Source organism: Plodia interpunctella, chromosome 3 (genome assembly GCF_027563975.2).
Source record: "Plodia interpunctella isolate USDA-ARS_2022_Savannah chromosome 3, ilPloInte3.2, whole genome shotgun sequence".
Taxonomy (NCBI): Eukaryota; Metazoa; Arthropoda; class Insecta; order Lepidoptera; family Pyralidae; genus Plodia; species Plodia interpunctella.
Window position 1 is genome coordinate 9,782,205 of NC_071296.1, and position 21,876 is coordinate 9,804,080.

At 35.4% G+C, this 21,876-nt stretch overlaps 3 protein-coding genes across 3 annotated transcripts; all 3 read right to left on the bottom strand.

Moving 5' to 3' along the window:
* Positions 1-527: 527 nt before the first annotated feature.
* Positions 528-5,117, bottom strand: LOC128683109 (CD63 antigen-like). Its single transcript, XM_053768370.1, has 5 exons — positions 4,748-5,117; positions 2,342-2,530; positions 2,093-2,263; positions 1,387-1,635; positions 528-1,212 (listed from the first exon to the last, which is right to left on the bottom strand). Exons 1-5 carry the CDS (start codon positions 4,817-4,819, stop codon positions 1,030-1,032), a joined length of 864 nt encoding a protein of 287 aa, XP_053624345.1. The 5' UTR covers positions 4,820-5,117; the 3' UTR covers positions 528-1,029.
* Positions 5,118-6,054: 937 nt separating this feature from the next.
* Positions 6,055-11,759, bottom strand: LOC128683124 (CD63 antigen-like). Its single transcript, XM_053768396.2, has 5 exons — positions 11,372-11,759; positions 11,112-11,300; positions 8,168-8,341; positions 7,366-7,602; positions 6,055-6,845 (listed from the first exon to the last, which is right to left on the bottom strand). Exons 1-5 carry the CDS (start codon positions 11,531-11,533, stop codon positions 6,780-6,782), a joined length of 828 nt encoding a protein of 275 aa, XP_053624371.1. The 5' UTR covers positions 11,534-11,759; the 3' UTR covers positions 6,055-6,779.
* Positions 11,760-18,230: 6,471 nt separating this feature from the next.
* LOC128683141 (tetraspanin-9-like) lies at positions 18,231-21,690 on the bottom strand. Its single transcript, XM_053768421.1, has 5 exons — positions 21,564-21,690; positions 20,285-20,473; positions 19,214-19,384; positions 18,538-18,747; positions 18,231-18,323 (listed from the first exon to the last, which is right to left on the bottom strand). The coding sequence occupies exons 1-5, from the start codon at positions 21,627-21,629 to the stop codon at positions 18,252-18,254; spliced, it is 708 nt and encodes a 235-aa protein (XP_053624396.1). The 5' UTR covers positions 21,630-21,690; the 3' UTR covers positions 18,231-18,251.
* Between the last annotated feature and the right edge of the window lie 186 nt (positions 21,691-21,876).

Consider the following 21,876-nt stretch of genomic DNA (forward strand, 5'->3'; position numbering starts at 1 on the left):
TCTTGCGGAAAATCTTGTGAGATCGAGATGTGTAGCTATTGACTGTACCAAACATCAACTTCCGTCCAGTAGATCAAATGGCGCGGCTTATTTGCAGTCATCCTATAAATCGTACGCAGATTGTAAATCTATCCCATAAATCTATCCTATAAATCGTACGCAGATTGTATATAGACATACTATATGTGTCCCACGGCCTTGCTTCCATGGGAATTTCGGGTTAAAAGTTAGTCTATTGTGCTATACCAGGTTATATTCTATCCGTGTACCAAATTTCATAACAATCGGTACAATAGATTTTGCGTGAAAGAGTAACAAACATACACACATCCTCACAAACTTTCGCATTAAATCGTAACAAGGTTCATTTATCTTATGAAAAAGGTGATCACGTCATCGACGTGGTGAAGACCTTCACCGGAGATAAGTGTTAGTAATTCTGCTTGGTCATTCGTTACAATACATTTACATCAATAAATTGCAAAAGGAATGGTAACTTGTTTATGGACAAAAAAATAAAAATATTATTTTAGAAATAAAGTCTATAATTTATAATAAAAAATACTTCACATGCTTCTTCCAATAATACTTTGCTTTTTCAAAATTAAGATTTGTTTACACATTATTTCGTGTAGCATTTTAAAACTAATTTAATACTGGCTATCTCAAATTAGATTTTAAAAAAATTATATGTATATCTGTCGTTAAATTGGTCTTTTATTTTGAGCTTCCAGTCACCGTGTCAAAGTCTTTTGTTTTTATGTTAAACATATATATAATTTACTATACATATAATAATACGCTTATCTCCAAAATTTAATTACAATTACAGAGGTTGTCCAGATACAGCAAAGAAATCGGATGAGTTGATATATTTTAAAGTTTTATGACAATTATACAGCCGACATACGATAAGAGTTTTAAAGAAGAATTATTTCTATTATTTAATTATACAATTATTTTCCATCATGACAGTTAAATTCTCCCAACGTATCATAGACCAATGTGTATCTGGACGTTTGAACCTCATCAAGCTTTAGTTTGTCCATGGAAGGGGACATAGACAATGGGCGCGACCTTCTCCTGGTCGGGGTTGAGGGAGGTGTACGCGTTGATGACTCGCTCCTGAATCTCCCAGCGTCTGCGCTCGCGCTCACTCTTCGCTCTGCGGATCGACCTGGCCAGAGAGAATGAGAACACGATGCCGATTGTCTGAAAAAAGAAAGAAAACATTTCGGCGAGTCAAAAATAAGCCGGCAGGAATCTGGCCTATCTCACTGCCCAATGAGTTTTATCATCTGCTTTGGCACAAAATGGCCTGCCTGTATAAAAGCGACAATCATCTGTTCAAGAAATTTACTAGCGATCAATTGAAAAAAGTATTACCTGGATGAAAGCAATAGTCATGGCCCCGGCTCCCAGTAGACCAGCGCTCTGGTAGATCAGATAGAAGACGCGTGGTAAACAGCCGTTGGCGTACAGTTTGGTGCACTCCTCAATGTCTTCCTCATGATTGCTGGCGGCGCAGCAGGAGACAGGGACGGTCATGTTACCGACGACGATCTCGCTGATTACTCCCGCTGGCGGGGGGACGGCCTCCCAGTCCATGTAGCTGTCTACCCCGCAGCAGTTCATCTAGAAAAAATAGACGTGGAACATTTAAAAATGAAATCAGGAGAATGAAACTGGCAAGAGCATAGTTATAATAAATAAGTAGAAGAAAACCCACATATAGTTCTAAAATTGGGAAGACTCTAATTCGCTATTTTTGACTGCATCAAGCTACACCTGTATTTTATACCCACATAATCCGAATCACATTTCCAATTATGTTTTAGGTGATATTTTTTAAGGAAATAGTCATTACTTAGATTTTAACTAAAGACAAGGCGTGTTTTAAATTTTTAAAATACTTATATATGTATAGTGAGAACTGACTATAATATACCTGACTATACCTTAAAGCTTGTTCTGTGAAGTCTAAATAAACATTATTTTCATAGTATTTTTAATTTTCAGTAGACTACTAATGGATCTAAAATAACTCTTAAATTTAGTATAAGGTGGTTTTGTAACAATCAGAAGAACTCACTCTCTCCTGGATGAAGTCGAAGGCATCCTGGATCTCGTTGTTTTCGTAGTAGTACGGCATGGTATCCCGCAGCCTGTCGTCCAACATGGCAGCCACCTGGGTGCGCTGACTGTACGCTGCAATGGCCGCTGACAACTCCAAGGCGAGGACAACGCTGAGGATCACTGCGAACTGGAGATATACTTATTTTAAAAAATGACCAGTTTTGGTGGACAGAGTATAGTAGATAGTAGAAATAAATCAACGTACAATGTTGACCAAGCAGGTGCTTTCCTTCAGCGCTCCGATGCAACCGAAGAGAGAGACGAACAGCATGATAACACCAATCACTATGATGAAGACGGCTGGTGAGAAGAATTGGCTGTCGAGGAAGAAGGAGATGTCATGGTAGATGGCGTAGATCGTCGTACCGACCGAGATGATGAGCGCAGAAGATAACTGGAAGGGAAATTTTTTCATTTAGAATAGAGGGTGGAAGATGTGGCTTCCCACCATAGAACTATACTAACTATAGTAACTTAGACACCTAAACCTTCCTCAACACTATTTAAAAAAACCGACCAAGAGCAAGTCGGACTCGGTCACGAAAGGTTCCGTAGCAACAAAAAACTTGTCTTGCATGCATTATAATTATGTTTGTGTTAAGTAACTAAAATATGCTAATTATATTAATAGGTAGGCACAATCATAGGCCCTAATGTAAAAGGTTGAATTACCAATTTCGTTTGAAGTTTTTATTGAATTCTTTCTTAATTTTTTTCATAGTTTCAATTTAGTAACTAAACTGCATAGATTAAAAATTAAAGGCTCTAATTCTTGATGGAATGAAAAAAATCATTTTTACTTTACCACAACGCTATGTTGTCAAAAATATTTTTTCATCTCTCACATAACATATGTATGTATGTAGCGCTACAACATTGTGAAGTCATGACTTTGAAAAAAAAAATATTACGGGTAATAATTTTTTTTTTCAAAGCCATAACTTCACAATGTTGTAGCGTTTCATTGAATACACCTATACCTATTTCAACCTAGTGTGTGTGTGACAATAATAAGTTATGAGCCGACGCACGAAATAAACAGACATGAAGCCGCAGACAAAAGCTAGTAGAATATCGCGGATTTGTATAACTTACAATGTTTGAAGTCTATACACGTAAGTACACGTGTATCGTACCAAAACAGTAGTTAAACACGAAGAACACATGAATACATCGCTGGCGGAAGATAATAACCTGGTGACGTCAGTTTCCATACACGACCAAGGTACAATATGTATGGACAGCACATAAACATGTCCAAATACATTGAAATTTCGCCCTTATTATAGGTGGTAATAGATCCATTTCAATTTTGACATGCAGTTCACTGTAAATAGGTACCATAATGTACTTTTCTAAATTATTGTATGAGCTAATATGTCATCTCAGCCGCTATGAACTCAAACGGATTTTTGTACAACCAAAACCGAGCCAAACCGGAACTGGCCGCTAGTTTAATATAAGTGATACAATGACGTCATTATAGAATTTATAGACAATGCCTTGATATCATATCAATATGCAGCTGCAATTCTAAATTAACTTTTTGTCCGCCTGCCACCAAACATGTCGGGCGGTACCCGGTTCTACTATCTTATCAACTCTAAACATCAAGTACTTACATATATCGAAGATAAAACAGTTATCGTCTATACTATCATTATAAATGCGAAATGTTTGTTTGCCCTTCAGTTTACCTAATTAATGAAATCGATATGAGAATGGATCGGTGAACAGAACAACGTCGAACGACACTTACACGGCTGTTACGAATTTGAAATTAAAACCTAGATTGATTGATATGTCCGCCCGCGAGAGAAACCCTACACTTTCAAATTTATCAAAACTGAGATGTTTTAGAAGGACATCACAAGCCCCGGGCTCCAATACTGAGAATTTCGAGTAAAATAAAAAGTATTCCATGTTGTAGGTGCCATTCCACTCGTATAACAATTTCCATCAAAATCTGCTCAACGGTTTTAACATCGTGTGATAAAAAATAAACTTCCATGTTGGTCATGGTCTTTATTATACTACGACATTGTTCGATCTGATAAACAATCACTTTTTTTTTCAAAGACGAACGAAATAGGAAGAATTATATGACAAGGACATCACCGTAACCTCGAAGGAAGCTATCTTAGTAGAAACTAATACCTACCTATAAATTGAAACACTTGTGTCGAATTGAGAGAACGAATCTTCATGTAAATGTAAAATTGTCTACCCTGTTGTAATAAACCTAGAAAATTACATTATTTTATGACTATATTTGCATTGTTTTATTTCTTAAAACAAAGTATTGCGCAAATTGCTATTTATAAATAGTTATACTTAAGGAAATGAAAATTATCACCATCATTGCAAACGTTATTTGTTATATACGGAATTCTCCTAATTCCTAATACGGAAATTTTTAATTATTTAACTATAAAAGAAAAGGTAAGCATATAACTTGTGTGTGACACATTTCGAACGAATCGATTATTCTAATCTTTTTCATATATAGGATGTAGGTACTAATATGACAAAACTGATAAGATCTTGCGCAAGTCACACAACAAAAGGTACTGTGACAACTTATCACATAAACACAACGTTTAAAACTTACCACAAATATGGCAGTGATGCACAGCAACAGGTATTTGATGCACTTCATTCCGACATCCATATTCTCCGCCATTTTTGTTTATTTATTCAAATCTCGAATGTTATTATTTTGTCTTTAACACATAACACAGATACGTATTACTTCGCAGATGATTTTTCACTGAATTGGCACACGATTTACTTGGTGGAAGCGGGGCTTATCTGACTGATAACGTTTTTATCAAGGTTTTTTTAGAACAATATCGACTCGCCCGCTGTGTCACCGTGCTCGCACTGACTGTAATTTTCATTGTAATATTTTCCTTGCCACGTAACGGACAATTAGCAATGTGACTCTAAATGATCGCTTACATTTGTTGAGATATATCTCATCCTGCTAATAGTTTGTATAATATATTATTTATATAACAAATAATATATATTTGTATAACAAATAATATATTATTCATATGTCCCTATATAATCCAAAACGGCTGAACAGTTTTCGATGAAATTAGCTTCACGTTTTCAACGTAGAGTAAAACTAAAACCTCAGACACGGATTCAACGAGACACAAAAGAATATTATTGTCATGCGTCTACTATACTTACATTGTCATGTCTACTATACTCTCTCTCTCTCTCATTTTCGCGTGTTCCCTACATTCGCAGCTACGACGCCCAAAAGCCCAGGGTTTACGTAAAACAAACTTATTAAAGATTTGGTTAACATTTTACAACTGGCCGCCTGTCTGACGTCAACCCTGTTTGAGAATGCTATTGATGCCTTTCAGCTGTTAAGGCTATATAACCTTAGTCGCCTGTTACGACATCCACGGGAGGATATGGAGTGTCTACTATACATCTACTATGATTATATTGATAGATATATTTGATTATATATGATTAGAGTCCATATGTTTTTTATCCCAATATATAGGAGCCTCAGTGTTTCTGATGGGTCGAAAGTTCTGCCAATAACTACATCTGTATCGCAATTGAACCGCGGTAGCACCGTCATCTTTTTACCGTTTCTGTTAAAAGTTCTTGTTCGAAACTTATTGTTTTGACAACGGGGCAATATTAGTTTACGTCTCAGTTTTGATCCAAGAAACGATTGAGTTTTAATTGCGATCCAATTGCGAAGTGATTAGAGCCACTCACAGATTTCTAATGGTTCTAAATTTCATGTCTATGGCGCCAGTAGGAAGTATGTAGATAAAACTCATAAAAAAGAAGTTACAAATGAAATATTTTAAACGAGATCAAGAGATCTATTAAACTAAAGTATTAGAGCGATATAGGCTCAGGTTGATAAATAAAACAAAGTTGAAACATAAATAATTTTAATATAACACATATCAATCAATTTAATATAACAATAATCAATATTATTCAATCTACCTACAACATCATTTATTTACACTTATGTATACTTTCATATCTAAAGTACAAATTTTATATGAAAAATATCTGCGTACATGTGACATCATAAATACCAGAAATTCATTTTTAAATAAGTTGAAAATTCACATGGGACATGAATGTGACCTAATTATAGCTTATATTCTTGAGATTGGAGGATCCAGGGTTCTCATACTCTCTGGTACTCCACTCCTATGGCGATTTGGACTTGTAATCCTATAAAATAAAATCCGTAACGTATTTCTCGTGTTTTAATATACATTTTTATAATTCTCTCTAATTTATTAGATTTAATTGAGCCCAATGCTCAAGTAGGATACAGCTATATACCATTCTTCCCAACCATTCAAGTTCAGATTGTAAATAAAATTTGATTAATAGGTATCAAAATTGAATGAACAAGTTGTTAAAATGATAATAAATTAATATTATAAAGATACGAAGTAACTATAGTTAATTATTGTTACAAACACAATAAGGTGTCAAACGCATAGCCACGTCATTTCATAATAAAAACGTGTAATTTTATACAATACAATCTTCGTACGCCACTCAAACAAAGGTCACGTGGAACTGAAGTCACTACACAACGCTCACATTGTTAATTGTTTACTTTTTAATTTTTTACTCTAATACGCTGCCTGTTCTTCTCTGGAGACCTTCGCCATCCATAATGCGCCTGCGACGGCCAGAGCCTAGAAACCATAAAAACAAACAGTACTATACTAACCACAGGAGGAGCTATGGATGGAGCAACGAACGCACTACCACGATCCTGCTTATTTTCCGACAAATGTTAAAGCATTTAACATTTTCTCTTTTATCTTCCTCTTGTAGTAGCCACGTCTGCCCTCCAAACCATACAAAATTTGCGAGGCCCTTCGAGTTTATTGAATGACCTTTTTTAGTTCAAGGCTTAGTGCAGGTTTGCATTACACTTCCCACCATCGAATCGATTCGAAGTGAGACGCAACGAACCAATCATGTTGCGCCATTTATGAAGCAACGACGACCACACTGCAATGTGAAGTGAGATGCAAACCCGCACTAAGCCTTCGCACAAAACTCGGTGGTTTATGCGAATGAATTTTTTTCCCGATTTCGGCCACTTTCGTCACTTTTAGGGTAATGACCATATTATACAATCGTAAGACTTGTGCACTTTCATCAGTAATGACGAATGCGTACTAACATTTAATTAAATAAATGAATAACCTGCATAAGAACCAAGAATATCCCAGCAGCTCCGATCGAGCCCGCGTGGCTCCGCACCCATGTCCCGAAGGCGTCTGAACATCCAGTTGTGTACACATTCTTGCTGTGCACTGTACATTCGAAGGTAGCCACAGCACCGTACTCGTGTCTACAACAGCTGACTGGTAGACCGCCAGAGGTTGATGTATCTAAGGCTGTTAGCCAATCAGTGGCGTTGATTACGCCGCAGCATTCGAACTGGAATTTTAAACATCGATGTATCAGGTAATGGTATTATGAATGAGACCAACTATTTGCTACAGGGCTAATATTTATTTATTTAACTTATATCAAAACCAAATTCTGTAGAAAGTTCTCTATTTATTTTTTCGAGTTTCGCAACTATTGGCTCTGTCTACCCCGTATCGTCTTTATCTCATGCAGACTTGATACTGTCTCTCTCTCTCATCTTTGCGTGTTCCCGGTTTAATTAGGAGCTGTGACGCCCCAAAGCTAGGGCTTTAGGGCGTTACAACTTTAAGGTTCACCCAGGTGTGAGCCATAAAATAATTGCCACTAAAATTGGAAGATTTGTCTATGATTTCATAACCGGCCCCACGCCTGACGTCAACCCTCTTTGGGAATGTTTTTGTTGCTTATCAGCTATTAAAGCTTTATGTCCCTTAGTCGCCTCGTACGACAGTCATGGGAGGATATGGAGTGGTCCTAATCTAGAGCGGGACCACACGCCCAGACGCGTGATACAGTATTCATGTATCTATTTTTTTATTATCACGTGTTTGTATCTATTTCTAATACCAACCTGGTCTTGCGTCTCGTCCCACAGCTTCTCCACGACATACTCCTTCTGGTGGTACAGGGGCATGGTGTTATATAACTGCTGCTGTACCAGCGCTATGGTGTTACTCTTCAGGGCGTACCCAGCGATGCAGGCCGATAGTTGGAAGATGAACATGACCAACATGGCGCCTGCAAACTGAAGGTATAAATATTAATCAAAATCTTTAAAGACATATCCTAACTTAAGTTGCTATTTAACACCCGACAACAGAAGGAGGGTAGTTATAAGTTTAACTTGTCTGTGTATCTGTATGTCTGTCCGTGCTCAGTCAGAGGGCTCAATCGATTTTGATCTAGTTTTTTTTATTTAAAAGATAATTTAATCCAGAGATCTCTAAACAGATTAGCTAGATTAGATTAGCTCTTTAATAGCAGATGAGTGAAGTTGATACCAACAACTTTGTAGGGGGTTTCTTAAAATTTCAATTTAGTTTTATTGTCAAATACCTAACATCTTGTTGAAAATAATAAGTTGATTGATAATAAAGAAATTGTCATCCATTGACTGAAAACGACGGGCGAGCCCTGAAAATCACCAAGCCCAAAAATGCTCTTGGTCTTTTTTCGAGATTTTCACCATAAAAGTTCCCGATTTCGGCGTAATGATAAACAATTCATCGTTCGTTCGTATATCGATTTGTATGCTTGTAAACATCGATTAATATCTACTTTCTATACGCGTTTTCCTCGGCATGAATTCCTGTTGCTCATAAAATTTACTTTTACAGCACTAACTACTAGCACAGGCCCGTACAGCCCTGAAAATATGTTAGCATAATATAAATAATAAGTTGTATGACATAAACATAAGCAAATGCCAAATCATGCTTTATATTTACGGAATAGAGACGGAAATCCGCTGCATGTTCTGAGCATATTGTCACAAAAACGGAGTCACCTTACACAATCACGCTAAAATCCCGTAATTTATTTATAACCGTGTCATAAAATTACAGGGACGGACTTGAGCCCGGATTATAAAATCTGCTCTGTATTCAGATAAGATATGTATACTCATCTGAGTCATATTCATATTATTTATTCGCCAACTAAGTGTTACAATGATCTTCTAGTCTATCATATTCAATCATTATTACTCCTCAAATCAAAAAACCTTGGATCTACAAGGTGTGACATAATGATAATAATATAGAATTTTTATAAAGTGGTATAGGTTACCTACCTACATAAATCGCTCAAGGAAAAAATTGTATATTTTTTTAATTCGCGATTTTTTTCAATATGTTGTAATGGAAGTATATGAGGAAATGCACACGATGTTTTATTTTAGTTACTTCTGGAATTAAAATTTAATCTTACCCTGCTCTAAACTTTATCAATATTTACTGGTGAGTAAAGTAAATAAAAGCTTTTAAAAGAGTCATCTGTATTACTTATATCGAAAATATTTAACATTTCAGTACTATCTTTCTCCAAATTGTGAAAATTTCGGGTGGATACATCGATTTTGGACGGATATCGATGAAATTTGTTGAATAAAATGTAACTGAAATGAGCCGAATGACATATATATATATATATAGTATGTCTTACCCTCCTGTGAGAGGAAAGCCCCGAGCATACTTAGTTTAAAATATTTTAAGATATATTGCAACTGTAAAACAAACAAAATAGTGTACATAAACAGGTACTAGTTAATTCTAAACTTTCGTTATTTTTTTTTATTGGTATTCTTTTTTTTTATTTGTCTTATGACGGCCAGTACTTCCAAGTACTGGCCAGTGGTTCGGCTGTCAGCTTCATAAACAAAATACATGTGGCGCCTGACATTTGAGGAATTAGGCCGCGCCGGGAACTACAGCCCAGAATTAAACTAATCCCATTATAATTCCATGCAGTCTTATTACGAATACTATATTTAAACAAGTCGGGTAAATAAATAGAATTCACGTGACATTCACCCAGTTTGTTTTACATTGTTTCAACAATGATTCCCGGAGAATTGTCTCGTGAGAATATAAGGGACAAGGGCCATCTGCATATTTCAGTCAACATTTACATTGTCAGATTTTACATAGCCATTTGCGATGTGAAAGAAAGAGAGAGAGAAAAGAAGAGGGACCTATGCTATGCACCCTAGTGGACAGAAAAGGGCTGAGATGATGATGATGGATTGCTATATGGAAAACCACACATTTTAGATAGGTATAATAGATGATTTTTTTTTTACACCATTTACCAAGAAGTCATAAGTTATGCCTATGGTCAACCTAAAGGTTGGATAGTATTATTATACTAGAGGAAAACTATATACCTAGTTCTCAAATTCATTATAAATATAGTTTCGCCAGGGCGAGCTTTTCTGGTAATATAGATAACCTATGTCCTTCTCCGTATTCTTAAATTTAAGAAGATTGTTTTAATACATATAAAGCCTGAAGAGTAACAACCTCGAAATTAACTGAGTCCCTAATTTGTAACTTCAAGTATTATTTTAATTCCTAGAATACAAAACTCAGGACGAACTACCTAGAAACTCTTTTGCTGTTGAGTTTTCACTTCAGGGAAAACCAGACACATATACAGTTACGCCTACAATTACTTGTGTCCTTACCAGGCACAGAGTAAATTACGTGAGCACTTAGTAATTAACTTAAAATTTGCCTGTGTTTTTACGTCCGGCCACCTGCCTGACGTCAATCCTCCTTGGAAATGCTATTGTTGCCTGTCAGCTGCCTAGGCTGTGTGCCCCTTAGTCGCCTAATACGACACCCACGGGAGGATATGGAGTGACCCTATTCTAGGGCGGAACTACACGCCACTAGTAGGTACTCAAGGGAAGTAATCATAGAAAAATCACAAGATTTACCTCTATACCTTACGATATACATTGTGTCCAACATCTTAGAAAACGTATCAAAAAACAAATATTGGTGTTGACTTACCGCCATGATCATAACGTAATTTTCCGTGTACGCTCCATAGAAACCGAAGAAGGCTATCAGAAAAACGATCACTCCTGTGGCTATGCAGAAGGCAGGCAAAGATAGGAATCTATCCGTCAGAAACTCATGGTATCCATTGTAAGCTGACTGTACTGAACTGCCCACAGACAAAATTATTATCCCCGTTATCTGAAAGCAGTCACATGAAAACTTAGCACTAAATAACTACATGTATTGCACTCAAGCCACTGCAAACTTACCAGAAATAGAAAATTTACTATCACTAACGTGTATTTCACTGTTGTAAATAGTTTGGCCCACATTTTCGCTATTTCAATCACTGTATTATTCGAAGACATACGACCAGCAGCGCGCTGTGGTCCTGACGTATAACTTTGGCTAGATATTTTTATCACTAACATTCATCTTGATAACGAAAACAAGCGAATTTTATCTCGCCAGACTGCCATAGAGGCTGCTTATTACGTTTAATACAAATAGATTGTGTATTGTTTTATTTTTGACACTGCTTTTGACTCGGATACCGCTAAACACGTTCAATTAATGTGTAAAATTGGTAACTGGTGTTAATTTGTTTAACCTGGCTGGTATACACGTCGCCCACCCAAGGCAGGCCGACTGAACTGCAATACAATACGTGATAAGCATTCACGAAATGGTTATTGCGAAGTAAATTTGCATTGTTATCCAGTTATCCGTAACCAAGCTAATTGTTAATGTGTTCGCAAAAGTTGATTTTCAGGTTGAAAAGAAGAAATACTTGTTAGATCATTTGTCAACATTACCTACTTTCGTTCGTTACGATTGTTTACTTTAGCTGCTAACTACATATTGTTAAATAATACCTACTTGGTAGAACATATTTTTTTACAATAGTTACATTAGGTACGTACCTATGTTTGATTGAAGTAAAATAGCATTAGGTACTTATAATTTATCGTTGTACTTAGCTGTAACTATCTCTAAACACTAACGATTTTTATGAAATTCGGTTCTGGAATAACACATAAGGTATTTTTATCCCGAAATTCCCAAGGGAGCGAAGCCCAGAAGCGCAACTAGTATATCATACGTATTTTAATTATGTTTCATTACCTTTATTTTGTATATAATATTACATTATGCATGCATGCTATTACAGCTATGCATGTGTGATGTGTCGCAGAATTAAACTGGAAATTCTATAGTTTTACGACCGCCTGTCTGACACGCAGCCTTCTTTAAGAATGCTTTTGCTGCCAATCAGCTATCAAGGCTTTTCTTACGCGGCTATAAGGAGTCTCTTTGAACACCTATGAGCTCATTTTTGATTAGGCTTGATCGAAGGACAATGTATACGGAGAAGCATCAAGATTCGACACAGTTAGCGACACTAAGCTAAACAGAATGACCTTTGAATCCACATTTTGAGTTACTCATTGATCTGACGAGCCTTGGTTCGCGTGATTCAAGGCTTCTTTTAAATACCTACGTATAGAAGAAAAAAAATGGGAGACAATATTGAAAGTGTCACATTGTTCTGTCTAATATAAGACTGTAACTACAAAATATAAAACAAAGTCGCCCTCCACGTAGGTATGTCTATTTCTAATATATATATATATATATATATAGGTATACGCTTTACACGTAAGCTTTCTTCTTTCAAACTACGCAACGCATTTTAAAACAGTTTTCTAGACAGTTGTAGTTGTAGTTGTGTAAAGTGCATGTTAAAATTATTATAATTTAGGTACGTCACGGCGGGTTCTCTCCCTCTACCTACCTACTTAAGGACGTTCTATGTTACACGAGATAGATTTAACTAAGAAGTGAGAAGTGATATTGTCTACAAGATCATTTCATTACATTAATAATATTATTTAAACTAGCGAACCATCGAGTTCGACCTTCAAGTGCCGCAACTCTTGGTTAGCTCTGTAGTGTTCCCCGTAATGGATAAAGACGATGCAGTATCTGTATTGGGCGAACCATCTGTATTACTAAATTTATACCAAGCATACTCTATAAATGAATGGCATTCGATATAAACAAATGAATGGTTATTCTTTAAAACGTTATAATTATTCTCAGATTAGCCAGTCCAAACAGAAATATAGTATCAGACAGAAACAGAAATATATAGTAACAGAAATATACATCTAAATACAATTGTATACAATTTGTGGAGCTCCGAATCGAATTAGAATTAACTACTCCGAATGTTAGGTCACCCCTACCCTTAATTTGAACAGGGTTACGCTGAAAAACCGTTCGCCGTAAAAATATTTCGCCCTGTCACGGTTCTACAACGAATAAAAACTCTTTATCGGCGGGCCCTTGTAGGTACGAAACCACGGTGATGATATACGAAATTTCTGTTTGATTTTATTTTTAATTTTATATTTCAAATACACATTTAATTTTTCAACAACGGCTAGATTCAATTCGGAGCTCGTCCTGTAGCTAAAGTATATTTCAGTTTGGATTTATGTGGGGTGAACTAGCGGTCAAAAAGGCTCGAGCCTTTTAGCCCTAAATTTAAAGTTGCGAGTCTTTTTTAAAGGCGGACTCACAATTGTAGCGGTCGAAAAGGCTCGAGCCTTTTAGCCCTATTAAAAGCTTGCGAGTCTTTTTTAAAGGCGGACTCACGAAACAGTAGTTCTAAAATTGCTCACTAAAAAAGAGCTTAAGGCTTTTTTAGGCCTAGGCTTTTTTTAAAGCCTTTTTACAAGACTGGCGTCGTAATTAGAGTTTTATCATTTTAGCGGTCAAAAAGGCTCCTTATAGCCTTTTTTTAAGACTCACCGTTTTATAGCGATGGCTACAATATTAATTATAATAATAAATCGTCGTCTCAGCCGATGGACGTCCACTGCTGGACATTGGCTAATAATAATAAATATGTCACTACATTCATATAACGCCATGGGTAGTAAAAACAATTAATAAATATAAATTTCTAAATACATACATATTATAGATAAAACACCCAGACACAGAATAAATTATCATGTTCATCGCACAAACAATTGTTCTGGGTGGGAATCGAACCCACGACCTCCGGATTATCTGTCAGTGTCACTAACCACTACGCCACGAGGCCAGTCAAATTTAGACTTATTTTAAAAATAAGACTGTATTTTATTAATTTTGTACTTACGTGAATATTATTTTTTTACAATTTTCAAAATAACATCGATTCCTATTTCGCCATTATTATCTTGGAAATGACAAAGAAAAATACTTATTTCCGTGGTGTTTAATATTTTAATGTGAGGGTAGGTAGGTATATTTGTTCTTATGCGTTGCTGGATGCCCGGTTTAATTTACGTCATTCATTCGTTTTAATATCGTTCTATTCGAATTGTTGTTCGTATCATGACCAGGAAATGTGTTAAGTTAAATATCTGTTAGTATATTGTGTTGCGGTTAATATCGTAAATAAATACTGGTTCATCAATTGAACTGAAACATTGGGTTGGAATTATATTTTAGCGCGTTGGTTACTATTACTCGTTATCTTTGCGCCAAAATGGAAAATGATGGATTTGATGGTGATTTGGATGTGTCTACTGATGTCACATTTACGAGTTCTAGAGAAAATGTGAGTATTGAGTCTTCTCCGAATCCTAAAAAAAAATATAAAAAGCTGAGGAATACATATTACACGAAGAATGACAGTGGGCTTAAATGTAAAATATGTAAAAAACCATTTTCGATAAAATCGTCACATTCTACGCTAAAAAATCATTTGCTAAGTCATGAAGGCATTGAAGGCCCCTCAACCTCAACCAGCAATACTTCTGCATTGACATTGAGCAAACATAAAAAGGCACTGTATGACCGACTAGTGCTTAATTTTATCGTTCACGGCAACCATCCGTTTAAACTTGTAGAAGAAGAACATTTTAAAAAATTAATGGCTGAGATAAATCCTAAATACTCGCCATTAAGTTCAACGTCACTTAAATCAAACATTCACAAACTATTTAAACAGAAACAACCTGAAGTTATAGAGAAAATCAAAATGATTACAAATAAAATTTCTTTGACTTTTGACTTTTGGACCTCCGTCACGAACAAACCATACGTAGTTGTTACTGCGCACTTAATAGATAATGGTGCATTACAGTCATTTATCCTGGACTTCGATTTAATACCGTATCCACATAAAGCTGAACAGATATTACATAAAATTGTAGAAATCTTCAATTTATATGCTTTACATAAAAGAATTATGTCCATTACTACAGATAACGAGAAAGTAAATGTGAAATGTTTACAATTACTGACTTTATGTAATGATGATTATGATGATGTGATTCACACTAGATGTTTGGCACACATTTTAAATTTGGTAGTAAAGAAAGGTCTAAAAGAAGTTGAAGAGCCTATTTCAGCTGTGAGTAAACTTGTTAACTTAATAAATTTTTCCACTAAAAAAAAGCAGACCTATTTTGAAAAGTGTGCAGAATTAGATATTCCGCAATTAGCTTTACTAAAAGAAATTAACATAAGGTGGAATTCGACCTACCTTATGCTTGAGCGTGCATATAAAATGAAAGCAGTTCTCAATGATCTTTGTCAGAATGATAGGGAATTTCGAAATTCCAATATTGAAGAAATCATGTGGGCTGATGTTAAATTATTGATTGACTTGCTAAAGCCGTTTTACGATGCCACACTTTTACTATCTAAGTCAAAATACCCAAGTATTTACTATGTAGTACCTATAGTAGACGTCCTAATGAATCGACTTTCTAATGCCGAGGAGATGGATAATGATCTTAAGAAAAAAATTTCTGGAGCCATGCTCAACAAATTGCAAGAATATTTTCCCTTGCTACGCACTGAGTATGCTATGTTTTCTATTATACTCGATCCAAGATTAAAAAATGATTATTACTCCGAAAATTACAATGGTACTGAAGATCCCCTCACTTCTATGACATTACTTTTTAATACCAGATACAATCTTGGAAATCAAGCAGCTGAACAGCAATCCGATCTATCGGAATCTTCCGGTGCATCTGGAGTCAATAACAATATTTTTTCTTCAATTTATAAAAAAAGAAGACTTGATAATAATGAGCTGGAAAAATATTTATCCCTACCGATTGAACCCGAAGACACTGATGTAATAGACTGGTGGAAAAACCAACAATTAAACTTACCACGCTTACAAAAGATGGCTTTTGATATTTTATGTATACCAGCTACAAGCGTTCCCAGTGAACAGTCATTTTCCAAAGCTGGAAATTTAATCAATAAGAAAAGGAATCGTTTGAGTAATAAAAGCATACAATCCTCAATGTGCCTTTCATCCTGGCTAAACGTTTTTGGTGATTAATGTTCGCGTACCTAACGATGTTTTACCTATGCTTTTTTTATTTCATTAATTGATTTAAAATATGTTAAACTGTTATAATACATAATAAAACTTTCATTTATAATTCATTACGTTTCTATTAACCTAATCCTCAAAAGAGTCGAGTATTTTTAAAGATGGAACTCTAATTAAATAAATATTTTTTTTAAAGAATGTTTTTCTTTTTAATCACTTTTCTTTTGGATATGTTATGCGCAGTGGTTAAAGATCCAATATATTATATTGTAACTTGAAGTTTAAAAAAAATATCCAAAATATCAAAAAAGTTGTGGGTAGGTCAACATTTCACCTACCCACAACTTTTTGGATATTTTTACTATTTTGTAATCTGTTAATCATTAGCAATTGTGATTTCTTGGCTCGTTAAGATAATACATTTCATTTTTATTATATAATAAAAATGTCTAGTGATGACGGGTCTCCTCCGTGTTCTCCGAGTATTTTACCTGGTTTATCTCGCGAGAAGAAGAGGAAGTTATCTTTAAATGAAGAAAAGTTAAAACCAGAATCATCATCAAAAAAACAATTGGACAAAGGAGTACAGGTACGACAAGAAGATATTATGGATTGTGCCATATATAAAAGAAATCGATGGGACTCATCCGATGTGCGAGCACAATTGAATGTGGTAGTGGTAGACGATATCCACCTGTGCTCAGAGCAGCAACCAAATGATCAAAGAAACAAAGAGTTTGCAAAATTATTAGCTTTTGAGCTCGACCGTGTTCCTCCAGAAAAACGCACGATGACGTATTCAAAGATTCTGGATTTCATTAGAAAAATACGCCAAGAAGACAGTTTGGCTAATATCAGTTTGCCAAGTTTTGATGATTCCGACAATGAAAATGAGTAGATATCCAAGTTGTGTCATTGGTTATATTTATTACGTTTAATTTCATTTTTATATTTTTTAAATATGATACTGTATTTTTATTAACACATCCTTTATTTATTTACAATTTCATTTCATTGCCATACCTAATGAAAATCGGCTGTTTTTCTTTTTGGAACAATGACTATTTTAAGTTGGCCTCTTATGACTTAGTAAATCTTTATAACCAAGTGTCAACGTATACTGGTTTTATATTTTATTATTAAATGTACCAAAAATTATGTAATTGTTTATGTTTTTGCTATATTTAAACCAATCATCGATACCACCTTTAGACCTAATTAGTACCTAATAGTGTCAAATAATATTATATCTAAAAAGACTTTAAAAAAGCCTATGCCTAAAAAGCCTCAAGCCTTTTTTAGTGAACAATTTTAGAAAAAAAGCCCGCCTTTAAAAAAGACTCGCAAGCTTTAAATTTATAAGGCTCGAGCCTTCAAAAGCCATAAATACAATTAGCCTCGAGGGCTTAAGAGCTATTTAGCCTTTTAGCCTTCTAGCCCTCGCTATAAAGCGGCGAGTCTTAAAAAAGGGCTAAAAGGCTCGACCTTTTTCGATCGCTAGGGTGAACCGACCCACAAGTCGTCAAAATCATTTGCGTATTTCACGCTAGATCATCACTAGATGTGTTAATTTTTGTTTTATTTTGGTTAAAAAATATGTTTTAATAAAACCAAACCAAAAAATGTATTTTTGGTTTGGTTTTATTAATTGTATTGTAATTGATTTTGATTGATTTTGATTACAACTATGTAATGAAATTATATATCAATCTTTTTTACTTTGTAGAAAAGAATATAGTTAGAGCATAAAAACAAACAACAATAAATTTTATACAAAAACACAAGATATTTATTTAGGACTCCAATTCAACTTCTTCGAACTTCGATCTCCACGCCAACCACCCTGCGGCCGCCGATATCAGCACCTGAAAATGTTGGAAGGAAACTACATCAGAAAAAAAGAGTTCAGGAAAGGTTCACGTAGACTTCAAGTCATGGATTTAATAAGTACTTCGAACGTATTTTTTAAACAAGATCTTACAGAGTACCTACTGATTGCATGCTTCAAGTACTTATATGACAAAACCTGCAATCTGCAGTGACAACACTGAGGTACGAACTTGTCGAAGCAATACTTACAGTTAACGTTATGGCGATCAATGAAGTAACACCAATAACATTGGCGTTGTAGCTCAGCCACTCCCCCAAGGCTGCGGCGCAGCCAGTCGTGTAGGCGTTGGTCAAGTTGCAGTAGAAAGGAGAAATTGTGCCATAGTCTATGTGGCAGCAACTGATAGGGATTCGGTTGGAGACCCAGTCGTTACGACCCACCACTCCACAGCATTCGAACTGGAAAGAGAACATTGAATAAAAATAATTATCCTAGGTAGGTACCTATTTTTTCAGATATTACTTATCAGAATCTGAAATGTCCAACTTTTAATATTTTAGGAGATATACATTTTATTTCTTTATTTATTTAAATCTCTCCTCATCTCATACTACTGAACTATACATACGCCTGATGAATGCTAGACCTTATCTCTGATGATACTTCGGTATGTATTCAACTTAAAGCCTACTTTTTATATCTTCAATACTAGCATCATTTCGCCTACCTTCAGTAGATATAACTGTAACTCTCTTACACCCATCTGCATGTCGTCTCACATTATTGTTATTTCCCTCCTTATCTCATAGAGTAGCTGCGCCTGTTGAATGCTCGACCTTATCTCTGATGATACACCAGTCTTCGATTCTAGCATCGTTATGACTACCTAATGTAAATGAAACTTTCATTATTTTATTATCTTACACCCATCTGCATGTCGTCCCACAGTATTGTTATTTCCCTCCTAGTCTCATACAGCAGCTGTGCATGTTGCATGCTCGCCCTGATCTCTGAAGATGCATTACTCTTCAACTTCAAGCTCACGACTGCCGCTGATATCTCGAATACGAGGATCGCAAGCAGCAAGGCTACGTACTGAAAAGATTTTTGACATAGTGAAAATAAGAAACGTTCTGCAGGGATAACATATTACCTACTTTTGCTTTTGCGCTATGTCCGTCATTGCGCTTATTTATTTTAGAATACCTAACTGTTACTTCTGTAAATCTGGTACAATAAAGTCTTCATTATCTATGATTATGATTTATTCACAATCGTGGACATTGAGTAAACACGTGAGGGTCCTATTATTGACGACACACTCTGTCTGTTGTGAAGCTTTTGTAAAATCTATCCAAAATGTCAGTATTTCAAAACCTCAACACCTCTGATGTGTAAGAAAGTCAAGTAAATGAAAGTCTCAAGTAAAAGAAAAGGAAGAGGGAATAATAATTATGTTACAAGACTCCGAATTCCTCTAAACCTTGGATACTTAACCTAATGTTATACGAAAACCAAAAGCACGAGTGAGTAATACACCCTTCTGATAAAATATGTGCAAAATTCATAACCTAACATTATTATTTGTTATCAGTACAAAAGTACGGAAAATTTATTATGAAAATGCATATGCATATACATTTGTTTGGTTTGGTAGTACGTACCTAACTTACTTGATTAGGTATATGAAATTATAATAATGACCAAAGTCATACTTATTCATTAGAATTTTTAGAAGGTAATTGTATCGAATATATATAAACCATATAATATGTTCTTGCATAGATAATGTCTGTGCAACTCCCAAAATAAGAACATAAGATCTACCGCCTGATAAATTCAAATGGCAATGTTTTAAAACTACAGTTGCTTCAAATACATGCTAAATAACCAGTGGTTATAAAATGACACAAAATATCAATGTGTTTCGTTATATTTTCCACAGCTCCAAATAATGTTTGATCTGAAACCTTTGATAAATATGACTAAACTTACCCCAAGAATTACGTAGAATTGTTCAGAAATAGCGCCATAGAGTCCAAGAGCGACTGCAAGAATGATGATGACACCGGTGGCTATGACCAACCCTGACAAGCTGAAGAACTTCTGCGTGATGACCAGCTCATACTCCAGGTACGTTACGAGGACCACGCTACCGACGATCAGTAAGAGCAAGCCTGTTAGCTGAAAGTAAAGTTGTAAAGCAGTGCTTGCATTGTTGTGTTCTCGATTTAAGGGTGAGAGAGGCAGTGTTCTTAAAGGGTAGGTACCTATTGGGACAAAAACCACGAGCCCACAAAGACGGCCACGCGCGTGTTTGCCTTTGGTGTTGCAGCCATACATAAACTGCAGTGACCCTGCACTTTTCAGCATAAAAAATAAAATTACTCTCATCTATATATAGCAACTACTTTGGCGATAGACAACTGTGGGCCCGTGGCTTATTGCTAACGATGAAACAAGATAATCTATACTCGGGCGCCAGGAGTACAGTCATCATCATACTCTGATGATGTAGATAGACAGTGTCAGCAACATCAGTGTAATCAAGAATCGCCAAAGTAAAAGTCCGTTAGTAACAGGTTGCTGCTCTTACTAGACTCTGATTTGTGCCCCAAGCTTATAAGAGTAATTCCAAGTATTCGTACCAGGCTATGGTGAAAAGCCTACCTACCTACAGTGCCTACTATTTTCATCATAATCTGCGCGGAAGTAGCCAGCAATTCTTGTTGTTATTTGGCACACACAGATACATGATGGAAAATTGTGAATGAGACGCGCGGGGCGTACAAATTGTCAACTTGTCACCTTGTCACTGTTGTCTTGCTAATCTGTAAGTATGCTACTACAACCTCGTTAAAAATATAGCCTTATATGGACCTTAAGTTTGCAGATACTTATTAATTTTGACGACATTGAATAATAGTACTCTAAAGAGAGGGTCCGACCCTGGGTCATTCCAAATTAGTGGTACCTAAGAACCTACCTAATTCCAAATTTTATAACTAATTTCATCAAAACTCGTTCAGTAGTATTTGCGTGACAGCGTATTAACGTTCATTTATAATACTTAGCAAAACGAATTGAGAACTTCAATTAAAAAAGACAAAAGTATGCCGATATTATAATAACAAGAAAATAAAATATACAATATCCTAGAGACACAGAAATTTGTAGAAAAGTATAAAATCATCAATGATAGCTATGAATTTGGAAAGGCGGGAAAGTGATCTCATATATCAATTTCAATGAGTATGTTAGATATTGATTTTACCAAAAGTAATCCATTGAGCGCTGCTAACGAATATCTCACTGATTTCAGCAATTTTAACACTTTCATTTTTTTAAATCCCTATTTTCTATTTTAGTGTCACATACACCAAAAGTGTCACGTTACTGAAGAATCGAGATAGTTTTATCTCGAAACCATCCAATATCTCAGTTATCTTGACAGGTTCATCTAATCTGGTCCGAAAACACGTAATCGAAAATTTAAATCAATAAACATATCACTTTAGCCAGTTAGTTTGTAATAACTTTAGTGTACGACATATAACTTAATATTAATACAAAAAAGATGCATAAAA